A 26,959-nucleotide genomic window follows, 5' to 3' on the forward strand; every position below is an offset into this window, starting at 1 on the left:
AAATAGTTTTTAGAATATTATTTGTATATTATCCTAAATATACATTTATATATGCATATATGTTTGACTAAGTGTGTATAACATGAGGGGGGACTTTCTTTTTTTAGTATTATCATGTTTCTATGATATTATTGCCACATGTTTTATGGAGCTAAAAGCACCAATGATTTCACACACATAACAGAGCACTGTATTTTTTGTTGGTATTTTTCAGATCTGAAGATTTAAAAAATGATATCAAGAAAAATAGGAACTACAAAAGATACATTTTTTATTTTCATTTGCAGTTACAGAGGGATTAACTTATAAATATGCTCTTTGAAAAAGAATAAAACACCAGATATCCTCTTGCTGCATCCCATAAAGTCCATCTGATATAAAGAAGTTATTGCCGTTGGTCAAAGATACCCTACATAAAGAATTCCAAAATGATTTGGTTTTGCTAGGAACAAAACAGATTCATTACTTTTCTTTGTGACATATAAACACACACTTTTATTAAAACCTAATATTAAAGGGATACTAAACCCAAAAAAATGATTTGATTCAGATAGAGCATGCAATGTTAAGCAATTTTCTAATTTACTCCTTTTATTAAATTTTTCTTTGTTCATTGCTATCGTTTTTTAAAAAGCAGGAATGTAAAGCTTAAGAGCCAGACCGTTTTTGGTTCAGAACCTGAGTTATGCTTGATTATTGGTTTGCTAAATGAAGCCACCAATAAGCACTATCTCCAGGGTGCTCAACCTAAAATGGGCCAACTCCTAAGCTTTAAATTCCTGCTTTTTAAATAAAGATAGAAAGAGAACGAAGACAAATTGATAATAGGAGTAAATTAGAAAGTTGCTTAAAACTGCATGCTCTATCTTAATAATTAAAGAAAAAAAATGGGTTTAGTATCCCTTCAAGGAAATAGAGTGAAAAATGTTATTGAACACAAATCTAATATATGCTTTGGCTGCCCTTCGCCATCAAGGCCTTGAGTGGCAGGTGAGAAGCACAAAGTCATTTTTTTGGCCTGTTCAAGCTGTCCCCAACTGGAACCAACCAAACATTTTGCATTTGGAATATAAGACACAAGACATTAATAGCTGTTCTTTCTAGTAAATATGCAAGTCCTATATGCCAAAAAACATTGTGTGTATCCACAACACACAAACTGTTAACTTTATTACCAATGCAGTAAATAATGCAAAATATACAATATATGCTTTTGGTCTAAGACATATACATTTTCCCACAATGCCTATATTACATATTTTCAAAACAGAGAACAAAGATCAGCGACATGTTTTTGAATAATTTAGAATTTCAGCAAACAAAACTACACAATACCTAAATACTTGCTGGAAAAAAGCGCAACAGTCCATAAATTTTATAGGTATGTGCATATATTACTAGATGCATAAAGAAAAGATTAGAACATAATTTGCAGCCTCCGTGCAATCTAAAAATTACATACATCTTCTAAACAGCTAGATTAACTGCGCATTTATCATAGTGTTCTGCTGCATGCAACTGCATTTTGCTCTTGATGTTTTTAATACACCAGCAGAAAATTTGATATTTTCTTGCTAGTTGTTATGTTCAAAATTTAATTTGGCAAATCAATGAGTAATCTCACAAGTAACATGGCAGCCAGATTTATACTTTGCAGGCTGATGCATTTAATAGACCAATACTAGAGAAACCGTCTTTACATGGTCCCTGTCTTAAGAAAATACTACAAAAACAATGGTAATTTGTGATTACTTTAGATTAAAAGTTTTATACTATCCGGGTTACTGAACTGCTCTTGGGTATCATCGTTGGCTAGAAGGTGAAAAGGACTTTAAAATTATTTAATGGATAAAGAAAATTAGACATTATATAGTTTGGTTTAAAAGGTCTGAAAATAAATAGTGATAATTTTCTCCTTTATTGTGTACTGTGCAAATGCTCTAGGCCATAAGTAAAAGATCACTCCACAAGGCAGTATGCATCGACTTGCCTTCCAGCATTTTTTTCTTTAGAAAGTTTGAGTAGTTTTGATATATATTGATGAATAATTAAAATCAGTATAGTAAACTTGTTTGTTTGTTCCTCTTTAACATACATTTGTTTTGTGCATGACAATGCCTTCCTTATTTTAAAAAAACTGTAATTCACAAATTTAAATAAAAGCTAAACCAAAACTTGTAACACTGCAAATTGGTGTAAAATGTTAGTTAAAACCAGAAGGGTGGTTCATATGTATCAAAATAAGAAGTGCATAAAGACATATGGATACAAAAAGGATTATGTTTCAGAGCCTTAACTTCTATAACTTAAACGAAATAAGAACATGCAATACAGCCCACATCTTTTTCAAACTTGAGGTTATTTTTGGAAGGCAGAGTTTTTTTAAACAACACAAGATGAATAAAGTAGGAGGCTGAAAAAAAAGGTATTACATTTTCATCATCAATAGCTATTTCAGAAAGAGATATGGGGTCATGTTAGATGTTCAACAGGAAACTCCAAAAACACTTGTAATTATCGGAATCTTGATCTTCGTTCTAATTAATACATAAATGTAACTTTGTATAGAACACCTACATTTCTAAATTAGTTGGGCATGTTTTCTAGGAACATACAGGAAAGTCAAAACAAAATAAGATATTAAGATATCTTATAAAGCATGGTATCTTCCATGGTAGAGTACAACCGTAAAGATGAATGAATTGGTCCTGGAAAAAAATCAATGTGTATACAGTAGTTCATGAGGAATAGATCTTTCAAACACCAAAGGTTTTCTCTTCAAGTGTCTACCAGCATCAATGCTAAAGAAACTTTTCTAGTTTCAAAAGCTCTGTATATGCTATTACAAAAAACTAAATAATAACTGTGTCATCTAACTACCACTCTTACAAATGAAAAATAAAAGGAACCTGCAAAACAAATGTGAAATCAGATTTAGACAATGAACAATATACAGATCATATGGATCAAGTCAACAGATAGATTTTCAGTGCTCCCGTTGTGTCTTCATTATTGGTAGAAAATCCAGGAACCAAGAGCAAACCAATGCATAACCTGTAACTCGGCCAACATAAAAGAGCTTCCAAATAACCAAGAAAAAATAAATCTGTGCCACATGTATTCCAGAGCATAAAATGTTGATTTTAAGAGAGTTTGTATCTACTACTGAATTAAGGACAAGTTATATGGATAAAAGCACAACCGAAGTGGAAAGCAGATCAGTAAAGACTCCACGTGTTGTTTGATGAACTCTCACTGCTGAGCTGCTTTCCACAAACACAAATTCAGTCCATCTTCTCCTTTTGCACCAGTTTTGGAACATCAACAAAGTCTTTTCCGTTGTAAAGGATGATAGCTCCTGTTCCAATACTTGCAGTTCCCCAGAAAAGAACGTAGGCCAATGTCTCTGTCCATGTATCACCTGAAAAAAATAAGTAAGTACTTATTTCAAAACCAGAATCCAACCTAAAGCTCAGGAGTCATAAATAAGCTATTACGTGCATATTATTGGCTCAGACGTCCAATCCAACACTGACCTCTATCTAACCAAGATTGAAAAATGTGTTTCCATTTCCTACAAGTTATTAATTTTCTTTGTCCTCCTGATTAGGCTCCAATAAATGAATTTTCCCCTTTGTCTAACGTAGTTTCTGATTCCTATATTTCTAAATAAATTATTATATGAAATCCATTTATATGTAAGTATGTTAGTTTTAATGAAGAGACATTCAAATTTGCTCTTTAGCTCTAAACAAATTTGCTCTTTGGGCCTACAAGTATGTGTCAGTGTGTCTGTGTGTGAGTGTATGGAAATAAAGTATGTCTCATCATTAGAAAATATTATACCTCTATACTAAGACAATTTCTTGAACATGTAATATATAATGTTTTGTCATATACAGAACAATCGTGTAAGAAAATATTAACACTGTATATGATACTTACCAGCCATCAGCAAGCAAATAATGCACATTGAAAAAGCAACCACCATGATGATCGGTAACTATAAGGAAGAAAAAGTTAAATTATTTTTACAGTATTTATGTAAAAACATTTAGCATGCACCTAGTTAAATGTTCATTGGTTATGTTAGGGTTGTCCAAATAATGTCCTTCATTTGACCCCTCATTTCCAGAACTTCTAGGCCTAGTATATAGGAGAAGAGAAGGCTTTAAGTATAGTTTTGCTCTATACATATGCAGGTAAACAATTTAAGTTTATTTTCACTTTCTTCTACAGGATAAGAGATGCAAAAGTTAGAGGCCTGTAAAGGTTGGGATGGAGCAGTGAATAAACACAGCTTTTCTCTGAACACACAGTAAAAAACAAAGATTATGCCTTCTCTCCTTTGGAATTATTCACCTTCCCTGCCTACATGCTCCCATAGTGACCTTCAAAATATTATTTTCAGGAGGAAGATGCAGGGTAGAAAATATCACAGTGAATTAGTGTGCAAGCATTATTGGGTTATGTGTTTAACCCTGTTTTGACCTATAATGACAAAGCCACTTATCCAACCCTTCATAAATGACTGGATAAACTGAATGCAAACTGGCCTCCTAAGCAGCTTTTATTTGGTACTCATACTTTCCCAATGAGTTACTTTGATGTGGTGTTGTAGGGAGGGCAGGGTAAGGAATGTGTGTGTAAGGTCTATATAAAATAGTGCTGGTGCTATTTAACTTGCAGAGTATCTGATGATCCCTGTTAATTGTGTCCTATATTCATACAGATGGTCCAGTAAATATTTGGATTGCAGATCAACCTTTTCCAAAACTATCTAGCGCCATCTCTAGAACTGTTTAATAAAAACTTAGCTTTTACATAGTTTGGATCTCCCTCCAAGAGAAAAAATATTCTGCATTATTATATGTTTCTTAGGTTGGAAAGGAGTTTGGGAGGAGCTTAAAGGGACATGAACCAAAAAATATTTCTATCATGATTCAGACAGAAAAACATAATTTATGTAAGAACTTACCTGATAAATTCATTTCTTTCATATTAACAAGAGTCCATGAGCTAGTGACGTATGGGATATACATTCCTACCAGGAGGGGCAAAGTTTCCCAAACCTTAAAATGCCTATAAATACACCCCTCACCACACCCACAAATCAGTTTAACGAATAGCCAAGAAGTGGGGTGATAAGAAAAAAAGTGCGAAGCATATAAAATAAGGAATTGGAATAATTGTGCTTTATACAAAAAAATCATAACCACCACAAAAAAGGGTGGGCCTCATGGACTCTTGTTAATATGAAAGAAATGAATTTATCAGGTAAGTTCTTACATAAATTATGTTTTCTTTCATGTAATTAACAAGAGTCCATGAGCTAGTGACGTATGGGATAATGACTACCCAAGATGTGGATCTTTCCACACAAGAGTCACTAGAGAGGGAGGGATAAAATAAAGACAGCCAATTCCTGCTGAAAATAATCCACACCCAAAATAAAGTTTAACAAAAAACATAAGCAGAAGATTCAAACTGAAACCGCTGCCTGAAGAACTTTTCTACCAAAAACTGCTTCAGAAGAAGAAAATACATCAAAATGGTAGAATTTAGTAAAAGTATGCAAAGAAGACCAAGTTGCTGCTTTGCAGATCTGATCAACCGAAGCTTCATTCCTAAACGCCCAGGAAGTAGAAACTGACCTAGTAGAATGAGCTGTAATTCTTTGAGGCGGAATTTTACCCGACTCAACATAGGCAAGATGAATTAAAGATTTCAACCAAGATGCCAAAGAAATGGCAGAAGCTTTCTGGCCTTTCCTAGAACCGGAAAAGATAACAAATAGACTAGAAGTCTTACGAAAAGATTTCGTAGCTTCAACATAATATTTCAAAGCTCTAACAACATCCAAAGAATGCAATGATTTCTCCTTAGAATTCTTAGGATTAGGACATAATGAAGGAACCACAATTTCTCTACTAATGTTGTTGGAATTCACAGGTAAAAATTAAAAAGAAGTTCGCAACACCGCCTTATCCTGATGAAAAATCAGAAAAGGAGACTCACACGAAAGAGCAGATAATTCAGAAACTCTTCTAGCAGAAGAGATGGCCAAAAGGAACAAAACTTTCCAAGAAAGTAATTTAATGTCCAATGAATGCATAGGTTCAAACGGAGGAGCTTGAAGAGCTCCCAAAACCAAATTCAAACTCCATGGAGGAGAAATTGACTTAATGACAGGTTTTATACGAACCAAAGCTTGTACAAAACAATGAATATCAGGAAGAATAGCAATCTTTCTGTGAAAAAGAACAGAAAGAGCGGAGATTTGTCCTTTCAAAGAACTCGCGGACAAACCCTTATCTAAACCATCCTGAAGAAACTGTAAAATTCTTGGTATTCTAAAAGAATGCCAAGAAAAATGATGAGAAAGACACCAAGAAATATAAGTCTTCCAGACTCTATAATATATCTCTCGAGATACAGATTTACGAGCCTGTAACATAGTATTAATCACGGAGTCAGAGAAACCTCTATGACCAAGAATCAAGCGTTCAATTTCCATACCTTTAAATTTAAGGATTTCAGATCCGGATGGAAAAAAGGACCTTGAGACAGAAGGTCTGGTCTTAACGGAAGAGTCCATGGTTGGCAAGATGCCATCCGGACAAGATCCGCATACCAAAACCTGTGAGGCCATGCCGGAGCTATTAGCAGAACAAACGAGCATTCCCTCAGAATCTTGGAGATTACTCTTGGAAGAAGAACTAGAGGCGGAAAGATATAGGCAGGATGATACTTCCAAGGAAGTGATAATGCATCCACTGCTTCCGCCTGAGGATCCCGGGATCTGGACAGATACCTGGGAAGTTTCTTGTTTAGATGAGAGGCCATCAGATCTATCTCTGGGAACCCCCACATTTGAACAATCTGAAGAAATACCTCTGGGTGAAGAGACCATTCGCCCGGATGCAACGTTTGGCGACTGAGATAATCCGCTTCCCAATTGTCTACACCTGGGATATGAACCGCAGAGATTAGACAGGAGCTGGATTCCGCCCAAACCAAAATTCGAGATACTTCTTTCATAGCCAGAGGACTGTGAGTCCCTCCTTGATGATTGATGTATGCCACAGTTGTGACATTGTCTGTCTGAAAACAAATGAACGATTCTCTCTTCAGAAGAGGCCAAAACTGAAGAGCTCTGAAAACTGCACGGAGTTCCAAGATATTGATCGGTAATCTCACCTCCTGAGATTCCCAAACTCCTTGTGCCGTCAGAGAACCCCACACAGCTCCCCAACCTGTGAGACTTGCATCTGTTGAAATTACAGTCCAGGTCGGAAGAACAAAAGAAGCCCCCTGAATTAAACGATGGTGATCTGTCCACCACGTTAGAGAGTGCCGAACAATCGGTTTTAAAGATATTAATTGATATATCTTCGTGTAATCCCTGCACCATTGGTTCAGCATACAGAGCTGAAGAGGTCGCATGTGAAAACGAGCAAAGGGGATCGCGTCCGATGCAGCAGTCATAAGACCTAGAATTTCCATGCATAAGGCTACCGAAGGGAATGATTGAGACTGAAGGTTTCGACAGGCTGTAATCAATTTTAGACGTCTCTTGTCTGTTAAAGACAAAGTCATGGACACTGAATCTATCTGGAAACCCAGAAAGGTTACCCTTGTTTGAGGAATCAAAGAACTTTTTGGTAAATTGATCCTCCAACCATGATCTTGAAGAAACAACACAAGTCGATTCGTATGAGACTCTGCTAAATGTAAAGACGGAGCAAGTACCAAGATATCGTCCAAATAAGGAAATACCACAATACCCTGTTCTCTGATTACAGACAGAAGGGCACCGAGAATCTTTGTGAAAATTCTTGGAGCTGTAGCAAGGCCAAACGGTAGAGCCACAAATTGGTAATGCTTGTCTAGAAAAGAGAATCTCAGGAACTGATAATGATCTGGATGAATCGGAATATGCAGATATGCATCCTGTAAATCTATTGTGGACATATAATTCCCTTGCTGAACAAAAGGCAATATAGTCCTTACAGTTACCATCTTGAACGTTGGTATCCTTACATAACGATTCAATAATTTTAGATCCAGAACTGGTCTGAAGGAATTCTCCTTCTTTGGTACAATGAAGAGATTTGAATAAAACCCCATCCCCTGTTCCGGAACTGGAACTGGCATAATTACTCCAGCCAACTCTAGATCTGAAACACAATTCAGAAATGCTTGAGCTTTCACTGGATTTACTGGGACATGGGAAAGAAAAAATCTCTTTGCAGGAGGTCTCATCTTGAAACCAATTCTGTACCCTTCTGAAACAATGTTCTGAATCCAAAGATTGTGAACAGAATTGATCCAAATTTCTTTGAAAAAACGTAACCTGCCCCCTACCAGCTGAACTGGAATGAGGGCCGTACCTTCATGTGAACTTAGAAGCAGGCTTTGCCTTTCTAGCAGGCTTGGATTTATTCCAGACTGGAGATGGTTTCCAAACTGAAACTGCTCCTGAGGATGAAGGATCAGGCTTTTGTTCTTTGTTGAAACGAAAGGAACGAAAACGATTGTTAGCCCTGTTTTTACCTTTAGACTTTTTATCCTGTGGTAAAAAAGTTCCTTTCCCACCAGTAACAGTTGAAATAATAGAATCCAACTGAGAACCAAATAATTTGTTTCCCTGGAAAGAAATGGAAAGTAGAGTTGATTTAGAAGCCATATCAGCATTCCAAGTCTTAAGCCATAAAGCTCTTCTGGCTAAGATAGCCAGAGACATAAATCTAACATCAACTCTAATAATATCAAAAATGGCATCACAGATGAAATTATTAGCATGCTGGAGAAGAATAATAATATCATGAGAATCACGATTTGTTACTTGTTGCGCTAGAGTTTCCAACCAAAAAGTTGAAGCTGCAGCAACATCAGCCAATGATATAGCAGGTCTAAGAAGATTACCTGAACATAGATAAGCTTTTCTTAGAAAAGATTCAATTTTTCTATCTAAAGGATCCTTAAACGAGGTACCATCTGATGTAGGAATGGTAGTACGTTTAGCAAGGGTAGAAATAGCCCCATCAACTTTAGGGATTTTGTCCCAAAATTCTAACCTGTCAGGCGGAACAGGATATAATTGCTTAAAACGTTTAGAAGGAGTAAATGAATTACCCAATCTATCCCATTCCTTAGCAATTACTGCAGAAATAGCATTAGGAACAGGAAAGACTTCTGGAATAACCGCAGGAGCTTTAAAAACCTTATCCAAACGTATAGAATTAGTATCAAGAGGACTAGAATCCTCTATTTCTAAAGCAATTAGTACTTCTTTAAGTAAAGAGCGAATAAATTCCATCTTAAATAAATATGAAGATTTATCAGCATCAATCTCTGAGACAGAATCCTCTGAACCAGAAGAGTCCAAAGAATCAGAATGATGGTGTTCATTTAAAAATTCATCTGTAGAGAGAGAAGATTTAAAAGACTTTTTACGTTTACTAGAAGGAGAAATAACAGACAAAGCCTTCTTTATGGATTCAGAAACAAAATCTCTTATGTTATCAGGAACATTCTGCACCTTAGATGTTGAGGGAACTGCAACAGGCAATGGTACATCACTAAAGGAAATATTATCTGCATTAACAAGTTTGTCATGACATTTAATACAAACAACAGCTGGAGGAATAGCTACCAAAAGTTTACAGCAGATACACTTAGCTTTGGTAGATCCAGCAGGCAGAGGTTTTCCTGTAGTATCTTCTGGCTCAGATGCAACGTGAGACATCTTGCAATATGTAAGAGAAAAAACAACATATAAAGCAAAATAGATCAAATTCCTTATAAGACAGTTTCAGGAATGGGAAAAAAATGCCAAACATCAAGCTTCTAGCAACCAGAAGCAAATGAAAAATGAGACTGAAATAATGTGGAGACAAAAGCGACGCCCATATTTTTTGGCGCCAAATAAGACGCCCACATTATTTGGCGCCTAAATGCTTTTGGCGCCAAAAATGACGCCACATCCGGAACGCCGACACTTTTGGCGCAAAATAACGTCAAAAATGACGCAACTTCCGGCGACACGTATGACGCCGGAAACGGAAATGAATTTTTGCGCCAAAAAAGTCCGCGCCAAGAATGACGCAATAAAATGAAGCATTTTCAGCCCCCGCGAGCCTAACAGCCCACAGGGAAAAAAGTCAAATTTTTGAGGTAAGAAAAAATATGATAATTAAAGCATAATCCCAAATATGAAACTGACTGTCTGGAAATAAGGAAAGTTGAACATTCTGAGTCAAGGCAAATAAATGTTTGAATACATATATTTAGAACTTTATAAATAAAGTGCCCAACCATAGCTTAGAGTGTCACAGAAAATAAGACTTACTTACCCCAGGACACTCATCTACATGTTTGTAGAAAGCCAAACCAGTACTGAAACGAGAATCAGTAGAGGAAATGGTAAATGTAAGAGTATATCGTCGATCTGAAAAGGGAGGTAAGAGATGAATCTCTACGACCGATAACAGAGAACCTTATGAAATAGACCCCGTAGAAGGAGATCACTGCATTCAATAGGCAATACTCTCCTCACATCCCTCTGACATTCACTGCACGCTGAGAGGAAAACCGGGCTCCAACTTGCTGCGGAGCGCATATCAACGTAGAATCTAGCACAAACTTACTTCACCACCTCCCTTGGAGGCAAAGTTTGTAAAACTGATTTGTGGGTGTGGTGAGGGGTGTATTTATAGGCATTTTAAGGTTTGGGAAACTTTGCCCCTCCTGGTAGGAATGTATATCCCATACGTCACTAGCTCATGGACTCTTGTTAATTACATGAAAGAAATACAATTTAAAAAGTTACTTCCATTATCAAATTTGCTTTTTTTCTGATTTCATGTAAAATAACTGAACTCAGGATCTTCATGAAATGGGTTTCCATGGCTGAGTAGCTGTACACAAGCCTCACTTTAATATGCGCAGTGCCAAGAGTCAGCTTGAATGTTGTTAAAGCATGCTACCACTGGACTTTGGAGCAGTGGAAACGTGTTCTCTGAAATGATGAATCATGCTTTGCTATCTGGCAGTCTTATGGAAGAATCTAGGTGTGGTGGATGTCCGGAGGAAGCTACCTACCGCAATGCATAGTGCTTACTTTAAAGTTTGGAGTAGGAGGGATAATGGCCTAGGGCTGTTTTTCAGGGTTTGGACTAGACCCCTTAGTTCCAGTGAAGGGTCTGCTTAATGCTACAGGATACAAAGACATTTTAAACAATTGAGTGCTTCTAACTTTGTCGCAACAGTTTGGGGAAGCCACTGTGAACAAAGTGAGATCCATAAAGGCATGGCTTGACAAGTTTAGTGTAGAGGAACTTTAGAGGCCAGCACAGAGCCATATAACCTTATCCCTACTTTACACAATTATGATGAATTGAAAGGCCGATTGTAACCCAGATCTTCTTGTCCAAAATTAGAGCCTGACCTCACAAATACTCTTTTGGCTAAATAGGCACAAATTCCTACAGGCTCCACACTCAAAAATCTTGTAGAAAGTCTTACCAGAAAAGTTGCGGCGTAAATAGCAGAGATAGGGGAAAGGGCTCCATATTAATGCCCATGGACTTGGGATGCCTAACAAGCCCATGGAGGAATGATGGTCAGGTGTCAACATACTTTTGGCCAAATAATGTACACTATTAACAGTATCCATGGTTATGAATATTAACTTCACTCTTTTACTACTGTCAATTCACTTGTAAATTATCTTAATGTCAGGATCTGTAAAAATTGAACTGTTGCCTTCTTTTAACCTCATCTAATGTGTTACTATGTTATCAATTAGAAGTATATTTGTAAAATGTGTTGCCAGTGACATGTCATATGACAAAAAGCATGTTTGGGAGGCAAATTGAAATTTCCAAGGCCACAGTTTTGGAAGCAGGTCACATGTATGTTAAAACTTACCATTCTAGCAGTGTAACAAACTAAACATTTTTACGACACTTATATTGAAAATGCTTTCAATGGTATATGAAATGCACTGCATTTTAAATAGTAAACACCAAAAATGTTTTTTTTTAAAAAGATAGATAATTCCTTTATTTACCATTCCCCAGTTTTACATAACCAACATTGTTATAGAAATATATTTTTTGTATCTTGTATCTAAGCTTCTGCCTCCTTATCTTAGATCTTTTGACAGACTTGCATTTCAGGCAATTAATGTTGACTCCTAAATAACTTCAAGTGCGTGAGCCGAGTGTTATCTATATGAAACACATGAACTAACACCCTCTAGCTGTGAAAAACTGTCAAATGCATTCAGAGGAGAGGCGGCCTTCAAGGGCTTATAACTTAGCATATGAGCCTACCTAGGTTTAGCTTTCAACTAAGAATAACAAGGGAACAAAGCAAATTTGATGATAAAAGTAAATGAGAAAGTTGTTTAAAATTACATGCCCTGTCTGAATCATGAAAGTTTACTTGGACTTTACTTTCCCTTTAACATTTATGTCTCTTAACCCCTTGAGTGCTAACGACGGCTCTGAGCCGTCGCAGAGTTTCCCACTCTGGTGCTAACGACGGCTCAGAGCCGTCGCTAGTACTCTACCACCTTGAGGGAGATCTGGGGGCTCCCACCCGCTCCTACCCCAGCGATAGTGCCTGTAGATCAGGCATCTAAGCAGCTACAGACCCCCAAGACCCACCATTGGAAAGGTAATCGCCCAACCTTTCCAACAGTGTAAGTTGTTCAAAAAATAAAATAAAATTAAAAAAAAAACATTACAAAATCTTAGCACCCAGGTGGGAAAGTTCTTAGCACTCAAAGGGTTAAGTGCCATTCAAACATAATCTACCTCTAAAATACAGCTCATTTAAGAGGTTGTAATTAAAAGACAACAAAAATCATACCGCAAGAAATTTCCAGTCTGTCTGGATATGTAAAGGACTTGCAGAATAAACTTCTTCTACTGAATAGTTTCCAAGAAACAAATCAATTGCATCCTGCACAGAAAACAAGAATCCAACATTTTCATTATGAGAAATGTGAAAGGCACAACAGCACTTAAAAAAAAAAAATCACATCAACTACAAAACATTCCAGTCTTGTTACACAAATCTGATATTAAAACTTTTAACCAACTTTGCTCTAACTTTTTATGGAAAGGGATGCAACCTCGTATTGTGTTGCACAGATTGATGAGCCCAAGACTTGCAGCAGGTCTTGCATTTCCCAATATTAGGCAATATAATTTGGTGGCTCTTTTGAAGTTTGCAATTGATTGGATCACAGAGGAAGAATGTGTGTCATTTCTCGCCTGTGAGTCCAACCTGGTAGTCCCATTTGAGTTAAAAGCTCTTATCCACTGCCCTGTGGCTAATTTACCAGCTAGTGTTTCCAATTTATGCATGTTTAATAATATAATATTAGCTTGGCAAAGTTATTGCCAAGAGATCAATTTAATCCCTTTCACTTCAGAATTCCTCCCAATTAGTGGTAACCCAGAGTTTAGCCCCAACCTTACTCATAAGGTTTTTAGAAACTGGGAAAATATAGGGCTGAAATGGGTCAAACAACTCCTGCTACCAGATTTGACAAGAATGTTTAAGGATCTGAGTCAGCAATTTGAACCACCCAAAGAGGATTTTTTTTTGCATATTTGCAGTTGAGACACTTTATTTTAGAATTAAAAACTAAACATAACTCGGATTGGTCAGTCATAATTCTATCTGGTAAAATTAAAGTATATCAAAATGGATTATACTCCATTACCCCTTTTTATAATATTTGTAAACTCCCACAAAAAGATTTACAATGGGAATGGATTAAAAATAAATAGCAAAAGTATTTTCCTGAATTTAGTACACAGGATATTCAAGAAAGTTTAAAAAGAATAAATATTAGGTTCAAACATCATGAAGAGAAGAGCACATAAAGTTGATTAACTGTATATATTACTCCTTAGAGACTGACAAAAACATAATTTATGCAAGAACTTACCTGATAAATTAATTTCTTTCATATTGGCAAGAGTAGTAACGTATGGGATATACAATACTACCAGGAGGGGCAAAGTTTCCCAAACCTCAAAATGCCTATAAATACACCCCTCACCACACCCACAATTCAGTTTAACAAATAGCCAAGCAGTGGGGTGATAAAGAAAGGAGTAGAAAGCATCAACAAAATAAATTTGGAAATAATTGTACTTTATACAAAAAATCATAACCACCATAAAAAAGGGTGGGCCTCATGGACTCTTGCCAATATGAAAGAAATGAATTTATCAGGTAAGTTCTTACATAAATTATGTTTTCTTTCATGTAATTGGCAAGAGTCCATGAGATAGTGACATATGGGATAGCAATACCCAAGGTGTGGATCTCCACTCAAGAGTCACTAGAGAGGGAGGGAATAAAATAAAAACAGCCATTTTCCGCTGAAAAAATTAATCCACAACCCAAAAAAAAAAAAAAAAGTTTATTTTCATAATTGAAAGAAAAAAACTTAAATCAAAAGCAGAAGAATCAAACTGAAACAGCTGCCTGAAGAACTTTTCTACCAAAAACTGCTTCCGAAGAAGCAAATACATCAAAACGGTAGAATTTAGTAAATGTATGCAAAGAAGACCAAGTTGCTGCTTTGCAAATCTGATCAACTGAAGCTTCATTCTTAAAAGCCCACGAAGTGGAGACTGATCTAGTAGAATGAGCTGTAATTCTCTGAGGCGGGGCCTGACGACACTCCAAATAAGCTTGATGAATCAAAAATTTCAATCAAGAAGCCAAGGAAATAGCAGAAGCCTTCTGACCTTTCCTAGGACCATAAAATAAAACAAATAGACTGGAAGTCTTCCTGAAATCTTTAGTAGCTTCCATATAATATTTCAAAGCTCTTACCACATCCAAAGAATGTAAGGATCTTTCCAAAGAATTCTTAGGATTAGGACATAAGGAAGAGACAACAATTTCTCTATTAATGTTGTTAGAATTCACAACCTTAGGTAAAAATTGAAAAGAAGTCTGCAAAACTGCCTTATCCTGATGAAAAATCAGAAAAGGAGATTCACAAGAAAGAGCAGATAGCTCAGAAACTCTTCTAGCAGAAGAGATGGCCAAAAGAAACAACACTTTCCAAGAAAGTAATTTAATGTCCAAAGAATGCATAGGTTCAAATGGAGGAGCCTGTAAAACCTTTAGAACCAAATTAAGACTCCAAGGAGGAGAAATTGATTTAATGACAGGCTTAATACGAACTAAAGCCTGTACAAAACAGTGTATATCAGGAAGTATAGCAATCTTTCTGTGAAATAAAACAGAAAGAGCGGAGATTTGTCCTTTCAAGGAACTTGCAGACAAACCCTTATCCAAACCATCCTGAAGAAACTGTAAAATTCTAGGAATTCTAAAAGAATGCCAGGAGAATTTGTGAGAACACCATGAAATGTAATTCTTCCAAACTCTATAATAAATCTTTCTAGAGACAGATTTACGAGCTTGTAACATAGTATTAATCACTGAGTCAGGGAAACCTCTATGACTTAGTACTAAGCGTTCAATTTCCATACCTTCAAATTTAATGATTTGAGATCCTGATGGAAAAACGGACCTTGAGATAGTAGGTCTGGCCATAACGGAAGTGGCCAAGGCGGGCAACTGGACATCCGAACCAGATCCGCATACCAAAACCTGTGTGGCCATGCTGGAGCCACCAGCAACACAAATGGATTGTTCCATGATGATTTTGGAGATCACTCTTGGAAGGAGAACTAGAGGCGGGAAAGTGTAAGCAGTAAGATAACACCAACGAAGTGTCAGCGCATCCACTGCTTACGCCTCAACATCCCTGGACCTGGACAGGTATCTGGGAAGTTTCTTGTTTAGATGAGAGGCCATGAGATCTATCTCTGAGAAAATACATCTGGATGGAGAGACCACTCCCCTGGATGTAAAGTCTGGCGGCTGAGATAATCCGCTTCCCAATTGTCTACACCTGGGATATGCAATGCAGAGATTAGACAGGAGCTGGATTCTGCCCAAGCAAGTATCCGAGATACTTCTTTCATAGCTTGGGGACTGTGAGTCCCACCCTGATGATTGATATATGCCACTGTTGTGATATTGTCTGTCTGAAAACAAATGAACGGTTCTCTCTTTAACAGAGGCCAAAACTGAAGAGCTCTGAGAATTGCACGGAGTTCTAAAATATTTATTGGTAATCTCGCCTCTTGAGATTTCCAAACCCCTTGTGCTGTCAGAGATCCCCAAACAGCTCCCCAACCTGAAAGACTCGCATCTGTTGTGATCACAGTCCAGGTTGGCCGAACAAAAGAAGCCCCTTGAACTAAACAATAGTGATCTATCCACCACGTCAGAGAGTGTCGTACATTGGGATTTAAGGATATTAATTGTGATATCTTTGTATAATCCCTGCACCATTGGTTCAGCATACAAAGCTGTAGAGGTCTCATGTGAAAACGAGCAAAGGGGATTGCGTCCGATGCTGCAGTCATGAGATCTAAAACTTCCATGCACATCCACTGAAGGGAATGACTGAGACTGAAGGTGCCGGCAGGCTGCAACCAATATTAACCGTCTCTTGTCTGTTAGAGACAGAGTCATGGACACTGAATCTATCTGGAAGCCTAAAAAGGTGACCCTTGTCTGAGGAATCAAGAAAGTTTTTGGTAAATTGATCCTCCAACCATGTTTCAGAAGAAACAACACTAGTGATTTGTGTGAGATTCTGCAGTACGTAAAGACTGAGCTAGTACCAAGATATCGTCCAAATAAGGAAACACCGCAATACCCCGTTCTCTAATTACAGAGAGTAGGGCACCCAGAACCTTTGAAAAGATTCTTGGAGCTGTTGCTAGGCCAAATGGAAGAGCAACAAATTGGTAAATCTTGTTTAGAAAAGAGAATCTCAGAAACTGATAGTGTTCTGGATGAATCGGAATATGAAGGTATGCATCCTGAAAGTCTATTGTGGACATATAATGTCCTCGCTGAACAAAAGGCAGAATAGTCCTTATAGTTATCATCTTGAAAGTTGGTACTCTTACATAACGATTCAAAATTTTCAGATCCAGAACTGGTCTGAATAAATTTTCCTTTTTTGGGACAATGAATAGATTTGAATAAAACCCCAAACCTTGTTCCTGAAGAGGAACTGGCATGATTACCCCTGAAGACTCCAGGTCTGAAACACACTTCAGGAAAGCCTGAGCTTTTACTGGATTTGTTGGGATACGTGAGAGGAAAAATCTTCTCACAGGAGGTCTTACTTTGAATCCTATTCGATACCCTTGAGAGACAGTGCTCTGAATCCATTGATTTTGGACAGATTTTATCCAAATATCCTTGAAAAACCTTAATCTGCCCCCTACCAGCTGGGCTGGAATGAGGGCCGCACCTTCATGCGGACTTAGGGGCTGACTTTGGTTTCCTAAATGGCTTGGATTTATTCCAATTTGAGGAAGGCTTCCAATTGGAAGCAGATTCCTTGGGGGGAGGATTGAGTTTTTGTTCCTTATTCTGAAGAAAGGAACGAAAACGGTTAGAAGCCTTAGATTTACCCTTAGGTTTTTTTATCCTGAGGCAGAAAAACTCCCTTTCCCCCAGTGACAGTTGAAATAACAGAATCCAACTGAGAACCAAATAAATTATTACCTTGGAAAGAAAGAGATAGTAATCTAGATTTAGATGTCATATCAGCCTTCCAAGATTTAAGCCACAAAGCTCTTCTAGCTAATATAGCTAAAGACATGGATCTAACATCAATTTTGATAATATCAAAAATGGCATCACAAATAAAATGATTAGCATATTGCAGTAAGCGAATAATGCTAGATAAGTCAGAATCCAATTCCTGTTGCGCTAAATTCTCCAACCAGAAAGTTGATGCAGCCGCAACATCAGCCAAAGAAATTGCAGGTCTGAGAAGATGACCTGAATATAAATAGGCCTTCCTTAGATAAGATTCAAGCTTCCTATCTAAAGGATCCTTAAAGGAAGTACTATCTTCCATAGGAATAGTGGTACGTTTAGCAAGAGTAGAAATAGCCCCATCAACTTTGGGGATTTTTTCAAAAAAACTCTATAGATTTTGCTGGTAAAGGATAGAATGTTTTAAACCTTGAAGAAGGAATAAAAGAAGTACCTGGCTTATTCCATTCCTTAGAAATCATATCAGAAATAACCTCAGGAATAGGAAAAACCCCTGGAGAAACCATAGGAGGTTTAAAAACAGCATTTAAACGTTTATTAGACTAAACGTCAAGAGGACTGGTTATCTCAATATCCAAAGTAATTAACAATTCTTTTAATAAAGAACGCATATACTCTATTTTAAATAAATAAGTAGATTTGTCAGTGTCAATGTCTGAGGAAAGATCTTCTGTATCAGATAGATCCTCATCAGAAGAGGATAAATTATTATGTTGTTTCATCAACTAAATGAGAAGTTTTAAAAGACCTTTTACGTTTATTAGAAGGTGGAAATGCAGACAAAGCCTTCAGGATAGAATCAGAAACAAATTCTTTAAAATTTACAGGTATATCATGCACATTAGAAGTTGAAGGAACTGCAACTGGCAATGTACTATTACTGATGGATACACTATCTGCATGTAAAAGTTTATCATGACAACTATTACAAATGGCATTTGTCGAAATAATTTCTACAATTTTACAACAAATGCACTTATCTTTGGTAGAACCAATGTCAGGCAGCAATGTTCCAGCAGAAACTTCTGAGGCAGGATCAGATTGAGAAATCTTGCAAAATGTAAGAGAAAAAACAACATATAAAGCAAAATTATCTATTTCCTTATATGACAGTTTCAGGAATGGGGAAAAAAATGCAAATAGCATAGCCCTCTGATAGAGAAAAAAGCAAGAGGCAAACATCAATGGGGTATTGAAATAATGAAAAAGTTTGGTGCCAAGTATGACGCACAACGTAACAAACTTTTTAAACTTTTTTTCACTAATGACGCAACCGTGTGAAAGGTCTCGGCGTCAAGTATGACGCCGGAAATGACGAAGTTGCGTCATAGACGTATTTTTTCGTGCCAAAAATATTTTCGAGCCAAGAATGACGCAATAAAGTTTAGCATTTTATGCACCCGCTGGCCTAATACCACCCGCAATTTGCAAAAAGTAGTCAACTGAAAAAAAGACTAAACCCCAGGTAAGAAATACATTTCTTAAAAAAATGTTTATATTCCCCAAATATGAAACTGACAGTCTGCAGAAGAAAATACATGAACCTGACTCATGGCAAATATAAATACAATACATATATTTAGAACTTTATATAAATGCATAAAGTGCCAAACCATAGCTGAGGTGTCTTAATTAATAAAAAACATACTTACCAAAAGACACCCATCCACATATAGCAGATAGCCAAACCAGTACTAAAACAGTTTCAGTAGAGGTAATGGTAAATTGAGAGTATATCGTCGATCTGAAAAGGGAGGTAGGATATGAATCTCTACTACCCATAACAGAGAACCTATGAAATAGACCCCCGTTAGGGAAATCATCGTATTCAATAAGTGATACTCCCTTCACGTCCCTCTGACATTCGCTGTACTCTGAGAGGAATCAGGCTTCAACAATGCTGAGAAGCGCATATCAACGTAGAAATCTTAGCACAAACTTACTTCACCACCTCCATAGGAGGCAAAGTTTGTAAAACTGAATTGTGGGTGTGGTGAGGGGTGTATTTATAGGCATTTTGAGGTTTGGGAAACTTTGCCCCTCCTGGTAGGATTGTATATCCCATACGTCACTAGCTCATGGACTCTTGCCAATTACATGAAAGAAATGGTATAACAAGACCTGTTTGTGTACAAGATGCAATGCACAGCACGTATTGTTTCTGGTCTTGTCCAAAGATTAATCAATTGTGGGGTAAAGTTAATTACTGGGTTAATAATATTTTGAGGCTGGAATTTAGGATTCTCTGAAAACATGTATTTTTCCTGGTTAATTTTTCACCAATCTCCCAGAATTATAATTTAGTTAACACAATCTTAGTGGTTAGGAATCTGATTTTAAGGACTTGGAAAGCTTCTTACGCCCCAAAGTTTATAGTATTTAAAAAAGCGATAATTACACAATATACGTTAGAGCAATTCAACTAGAAGAATCCAGATAATACCCAGTTAAAATGTTTCTTTGCCAAATGGTTAATGGTAATCAGTTCTCTCCCTCTTGATATTCAAATTCAATTAGTTAAACCCTTTATTAATTCAGAATATGTACAATTAAATATCCTTGCTGGGCATTTCCCGCACACTTGGAATGAATAGAGGTACAGGTAACAAAACCCCTTTCTAACCCTTTCAATTTAAAAAAAAAAAATATATGTCCCTCAATGTATAAGATGTTTATAACAAGACAATGTATTTCTTGTATTTCTCTGAATAAAAAACCCCCATAAATTATGCTTACCTGATAATTTTCTTTTCTTCAGATGGAAAGAGTTCACATCTGCATTCATTACTTTTGGAAATTAAGAACCTGGCCACCAGGAGGAGGCAGACACCCAAGCCAAAGGCTTAAATACTCCTCCCACTTCCCTCATCCCCCAGTCATTCTGCCGAGGAACAAGGAACAGTAGAAGAAATATCAGGGTGAAAAGGTGCCAGAAGAAAAAAAAAATAACGTCCGTCCCACATAAAAACACAGGTGGGGAGCTGTTGACTCTTTCCATCTGAAGAAAAGAAAATGATCAGGTAAGAATAATTTATGTTTTTCTTCATAAATAGAAAGAGTCCACTGCTGCATTCATTACTTTTGGGAAAACAATACCCAAGCTATAGAGTACACTGAATGCTAAAACGGGAGGGTACAAAAGGCAGCCCATTCCGTGGGCACCAGGCCTGAAAACCCCTACCCAACAAAATCCTGTTTCGTCCAAAGCCGAGAACAACCTGAAAAAAAAGAAAAGGCCCAAGGACACTAACCTGCAGATAGTCCACAAGCCTTGCTAGAGACCGCAGGAACTAGACTTGACTGAGTCAACAGCTCCCAGGAGACACCGTTGCCCAGCAGTCCGTCTCCAAACAACACACCCCTTACTAAAGAAAGGGAACAAACTACCGTATGCTTCCAAGAAGAAAAAAGACACAGAGAAAACATGAGTCCTAAAGGGATTTAATGCGCTGTTCATTTTATGAACCTCTAAAGGAGGAAAGGCAGAGTAGACCTCTCCGGGGATCGAACTTGCAACCCCCGGTTTGCTACAGTGCAGAATAGCCACAGTGCAGAGTAGCCACAGTGCCTTATATGCTGAGCTAGCAGTCCAGCTAGCCTAAGGAACGCCAGAAAAAAAAAAACTAAGAAGGGCACAACGAGTCTTAAATAAAAACACAGAACAAAAAAAACAGAGAAACCGGGTCAGGCTAACAGAGACCCAACCAGTCTCATACAAACAAGGTGAGGCAATGCCCAGACCCCAGAAATACAGAAACCACGGGATAAGGCCGGGAGTCTGAAACAGAGAGAGGATCTTCCCCTAACACAGTGCCACCGCACTCTAGAAGCAACTGAAGACGAAGGTCCCCAAGTCGCAAAAAGGTAGCTCAGAATACCGAACAACACCTGAAGCAAAAACACTGCATGCTGCAGTCATCTAAAAATGACTCTGAAACTTAAATACTTGCAGGGCAAGCAGCAGAAAGCAGATGAAGATAGGATCCTTCAGATTGCTAAGTATCCACTAACCAGCGGTTAACGTCACAGGCTATCTAAGAGCCGCCAGTCCTTCCCACAAATCTTGAACGTGGAGAAAGGAGAAACCTAAAAGAGGCTTACCGTACCTCAAATGCTCCAAGGACGAATTAGCAGAAAAAAGATCTCAGATCCTGCTCCAACATCTAACACCGGACCAGCTCAATCGACAGACATGTCTGATAGACAGGGGAGACAGAAAGACCCCAACCACAAGCTCCCAGGAAATGGAAAAAAAGGGGGGACTCATCTACCCCAACAGAGCTCGGGTGCCAACCCAAACTCCTCCTCCAAAACAAGGCACTCCCAAGGAGAACCCCCTAGGACCTGGAGCAGAGAAAAGTGCAATAGATCCGTAGGAAGACCTGTCACAACTCTCTTAGACAGCCTCTACGTAGACAGATCAATTTCCAACAGGTGGAACAGAGCAAACCACCTACACACAGGGCAGGACAATGACCCTCCAGAGAGAGTAAACCACAGCAGAATAAGGAAGAAAAAGTATCCCATCAAAGGGGAAGGGCCCAGATAAGAACAGTGTACATGTCCACAAGACATGAAGCCATAGTACGATAAAAACACGGACAGAATGAAAAATCATCCAGACACCACTGTTGACCCAACAGAGAAAAAACTCCCCATAAAGAGGAGCACACACTTAAGTTTAAAACCCATACCCGAAGGTGGATGTGAACTCTGGCCTTCCTGTTTGCAAGCCCAATGAGCTAGCCCCTATGTCGCAACATAGGGTCCCTAAAAAAACTGAGTCGTCCCGAACCTGTCCACAGGATCATAAGTCTCCAGACATCCAAGAAGGATCCAAAACAAGAACCCTGGACCAGGGACTCAGAATCATCCTAGAACGAACAACACCCCCAGGGAACACAAGATACCCCGCCTGAAGCAATCAGACCTCAAAGGGGATGATAACCGGGGAACCCGGAGAACGGGTACAGGACTCACTCCTAATTCCCAGCCCAAAAGGGAAGAGAACACCCTTAGCAGCAGGAGGACAATACCCCCCAACAAGATGCTAGGCCGCGACAAATTCACCCAATTTTTCTACAGCCCAAAGGCCCCAAGGGCAACACTAAGGGAAAAGAGAATGAGAACAGAGTCACCCGAAGAGAGAGAAGAAAAGAAAGGCTAGTCTCCATAATCCTTTCAGATTAATGTTCCAGAGGACCACACCCAAGGTAGAAGAACGCAAAGCATCCCGAACCCAGGCAGAAAAACATCCCCTAAGCAAAAAGATTGGAAAAAGAGACAACACCTCCTATCGTCCCTGATATGGAGATGACTAACTCCCAAAAGAAGACAGACCCTCACGACCTTCACTTCCTAATTAAGCGGCCAAAGCCGCCAGAAAACCTGGACGAAGTCCAGAAAGTCTCGACCAAGAGGAAGAGAACCTCTACAAGGAACAAGTCCTAAAAGGACACTTCCAAAGAGACCATAAAAGGCAAAACCGTAAGAACGGCGGTATGAAGGACCTAAATCATCCAAGTCTCCAACCCACAAAGGGAAGGAACTCTCTAGTTCCCAGAAAAATCGAAAACGACTGAGCATGTCGCCACGGAGCTCAACGTAGTCCCGGCCCACTAGATTGAAAGGCGAATGAGGACTGAACCAATCCCCCATGCCCGTAAGCAACCACGGACCATCAAGTCCTCTCAGGATGCTAGTTGAAGCTTGTAAAATAACAAGTAAACAACACATCATACATCACACATCATATTGTGATCCCTAGGCGCCCTTACTGGACCAGCCGGACATAAAAAAGGCGCCACGTGTCTGAACTAGGCCTGAAAGACAGAAGGATTTGTACCCAGTCAGGACCAGCCTGAAACCAAGGGCCCCAGCACTGTCAAGGCCACATAAGAGTCTCCCCTGAGATGGAGGGATAAAGAACAGTCAGACAGAACATAGGACTAGCACGTCCTCACTCTTGAACAAACCTTTGTAAAAGTAAACAGTGCGACCTCTAAATCGCGAGTATCAATTCCAGAGAAGAAAATTCCCGAAAGAAAAAATCATGCAACAACATGAGCTTCAGACCAAAAAAATCTTCCTCACCGGATTAAAATAAATGATAAGGCAACCCGTAAGTTATCGCCCAGGAAGAATGGACAGACCCGCAGGACCAGCCCAACAGGGGTCAGAGACTTCCAAGCTCAGAACTGGAAAAAGATACACAAATAACAAAAAGACTATAAGAAGGTTACTTCATCCCTTATGTCTATGCAAGCAAGTCGCCTCATGGGAAATAGAATCCCAAGAGGCGGATGGCTCAGTGGGCACCTGATTCCCCAATCCAGAGGATTAGAGAACTCTAAAACGGCATTCGGAACATAACTGATGGGCATGTATCACTCAGGCCAATTCATATTCTTCGCAAGAAGTAGAGTCTGAATCAGAGACATCAAGTCTCCAAAAAAAATCAGAATCCTCCATAACTGGGATCTTGAATAAAAAATGGACCAATAAGAAAAATCGAAACGGCACCTTACACCCCCAATGGCTGGGGCACTCACCACCTCCAGGGAACCAGACCCCAGCAGACCAGGATTTCTCTGTTGCCACACGGTCAGGAATGCGGAAATGGTCACAAGGTAAAACCTGCAGTCCATGCAAAAGCGTGCCCGACCATAAAGGCCGCGTCACTAGAAATAGGCCGTTATGTTCCAAAATAGCCATGAGCCGAAGCAACACTACACAGTAGCAGACAGAATCACATAACATGATTATAAACCCCCCTCAGGAGATATTAACCCTTGATTCCAAGATACAAAAGGAGTCTCACTGAGACCCTATGTTAAAATTACCCACGAAAGGTTGTAGGCCCTCTCGAATAAACAGTTATAATTACAATATATCCATGATGAAAGTAAAATTAAACGATCTTACCGGAATCAACGCAGTGTAACAGGAACACGGCCCTTTAAGTGTAACAGATAGTAGCATAACTTCTGGCATGGACTTGAGAGAAGAAAGCAGGCAGCGAAACTCGTCAACACTGATTGCTGGTGGAGCTGTTAAAATGAGTTGGGATGGTTTCGCAGAAAGACTCTTCCTGCCTCTCCGGACTCTAACTTTCATCCATGCTCTCACTGAGAGGCTGACTGGACTACTTAAAACTCCAGTCCTATGCCGAAGAGTACTAACCTATCGAAACTTCTGACACTTCTCTGCCAACCTCCTGGGACGAAAGGCAAAGAATGACTGGGGGATGAGGGAAGTGGGAGGAGTATTTAAGTCTTTGGCTGGAGTGTCTTTGCCTCCTACTGGTGGCCAGGTTCTGAATTCCCAAAAGTAATGAATGCAGCTGTGGACTCTCTCCATTTATGAAGAAAATTATTTTTAAAAAAAATTAAAAATGAATTAATCTTCACATGTCTGTCTCCAAATGATAATTTCACAAGCAATCGATGAAAATATTGCTTACTTGTCGAAAACCATCTGAAAAATTGTTCTTATAATATCTTATAAGGGAGTTCCAACCGTCCATTACAAGCCCCCACTGGGTTCTTTTGCCAGTCCTGCAAAAAGCAACAAAATTACAAATGTGTACATATTGCTAAAAGGCAGCTGTTTCACACCCTCAGTTCTCAATGTTTTGAGTGAAAATAATGCTTTATACTGTACTTGAGAGAGGCATATTTTACATCAAGATACAGATGTATTTATGAATGTATGTGCTTATCTATGAATACTGTATGTGTTGACTGTCAAACTGCATGACACAGAAAGCTACAAAACATAAAAACCATAAAAACATAAACCATAAACAGAAACGCCATAACATCTAAATGGGTTTTCTAGGTATTTGTTCTTAAATTAAAAGTTCACAGATATACTCGTACTTATAAAAATTTAAATAAAATGCCATATGTTACATAATCCTATACAGTTTTTAAAACATAACATTTTATACTTTGACACTTTGTATGGTCTTTGATCTTACTATATATTACTATAATGAAGATAAACTATATATATATATATATATATATATATACACACATACACACACACACACACACACACACACACACACACACATATATATATATATATATATATATATATACATATACACACACACATATATTTTTTTTAATTTTATTTATATTTTTATACTGTAAAAGAATCATAGCGCTGCGTAATCTGTTGGCGCTCTACAAACACCTGATAATAAAATAATAATCCAGCCATGCACCTAAAAGCAGGACACAATCAGCGGCCATGGGAAGGGCTCCTTAAGCATGGCATGTAAGAGTATCCATATGCCCTAAACATTGTGAGGGCCACAATCAAAGGTTTGAAAATCTCCAAAGGTAGAGAAAAATAAAGGGCTGTGCTCTAGCAAAACTGTATATGCAAGATGAAGGAAAATAAATAAACATAGAAAATGCTATTAAAAGTGTCAATAATCAAGAAAAAGTCATTTCTAAAGCCAAAAACCTGGATGAAAAACAAAATGCCAGATGGGTGTAGAAAAGGTCTCATAATATATCTATATTTAAGGCGGTAAACTAACAATTTCAATATGTCAAAAAAATAAATAAAAATGAAACAGTATGCCAAAATAAACAAAACTACTCAGGAAAAATAATAACAACTTGCCTTGTAAAGTCTGTCTTTAAGGCTCCTGTTCCAGCATACTGTTTGGCACAAGCATTTGCATTATCAGCCCAAGCTGTAAATAAAACATTATGTTAGTAGTTCAAAAGAACAAAGAAATCAGAAGTCCTCAAAGCTCAAGCTCCTGCTGCCTCAAAAACTAAGGCATTCTTAGTTCTGCTTTTTCACAGGGAGCCACAAAAAACTAGCCGGAGGGACATATGTGATGTACATTATAGGGACAAAAAAATTATTCCATAATTTAGGTAGAACACACAATTTTAAACAACTTTCCAGTTTACTTCTGTTATAAAATTTACTTCATTCTCATGGTATCATTTGTTGAAGGAGCAGCAATGCACTGCTGGTTTCTAACTGAACACATGGGTGAGCCAATGACAATAGGTATATATAGATGCAGTCACCAATCAGCAGCTAGAACCTAGTTTTTTTGCTCCTGAGCTTACCTAGATAAACATATCAGCACAGGATAATAAGAGAAGCAAGCAAATTAAATAATAGAAGTAAATTTGAAAGTGGTTTAAAATTGAATGCTCTGAATCATGAAATATTTTTTTTAGGTTTCATGTCCCTTTAAAAAGAAAATGTTTAACTTTTA

At 38.1% G+C, this 26,959-nt stretch overlaps 1 protein-coding gene across 1 annotated transcript in view; it reads right to left on the reverse strand.

The window, feature by feature from the left end:
- Nucleotides 1-254: 254 nt before the first annotated feature.
- SACM1L (SAC1 like phosphatidylinositide phosphatase) overlaps nucleotides 255-26,959 on the reverse strand; it is a 92,825-nt gene continuing 66,120 nt past the window's right edge. The window contains exons 16-20 of the mRNA XM_053714469.1: nucleotides 26,344-26,416; nucleotides 25,163-25,256; nucleotides 12,883-12,975; nucleotides 3,946-4,003; nucleotides 255-3,421 (exon numbers count right to left, since the gene is read on the reverse strand). Of these exons, the coding sequence (XP_053570444.1) occupies nucleotides 3,285-3,421; nucleotides 3,946-4,003; nucleotides 12,883-12,975; nucleotides 25,163-25,256; nucleotides 26,344-26,416 (455 nt within the window). The 3' untranslated portion in view covers nucleotides 255-3,284. The remainder of the gene's footprint in view (nucleotides 3,422-3,945; nucleotides 4,004-12,882; nucleotides 12,976-25,162; nucleotides 25,257-26,343; nucleotides 26,417-26,959) is intronic.

The sequence above is a fragment of the Bombina bombina genome, chromosome 5, assembly GCF_027579735.1.
Source record: "Bombina bombina isolate aBomBom1 chromosome 5, aBomBom1.pri, whole genome shotgun sequence".
In the NCBI taxonomy this organism is placed as follows: domain Eukaryota; kingdom Metazoa; phylum Chordata; class Amphibia; order Anura; family Bombinatoridae; genus Bombina; species Bombina bombina.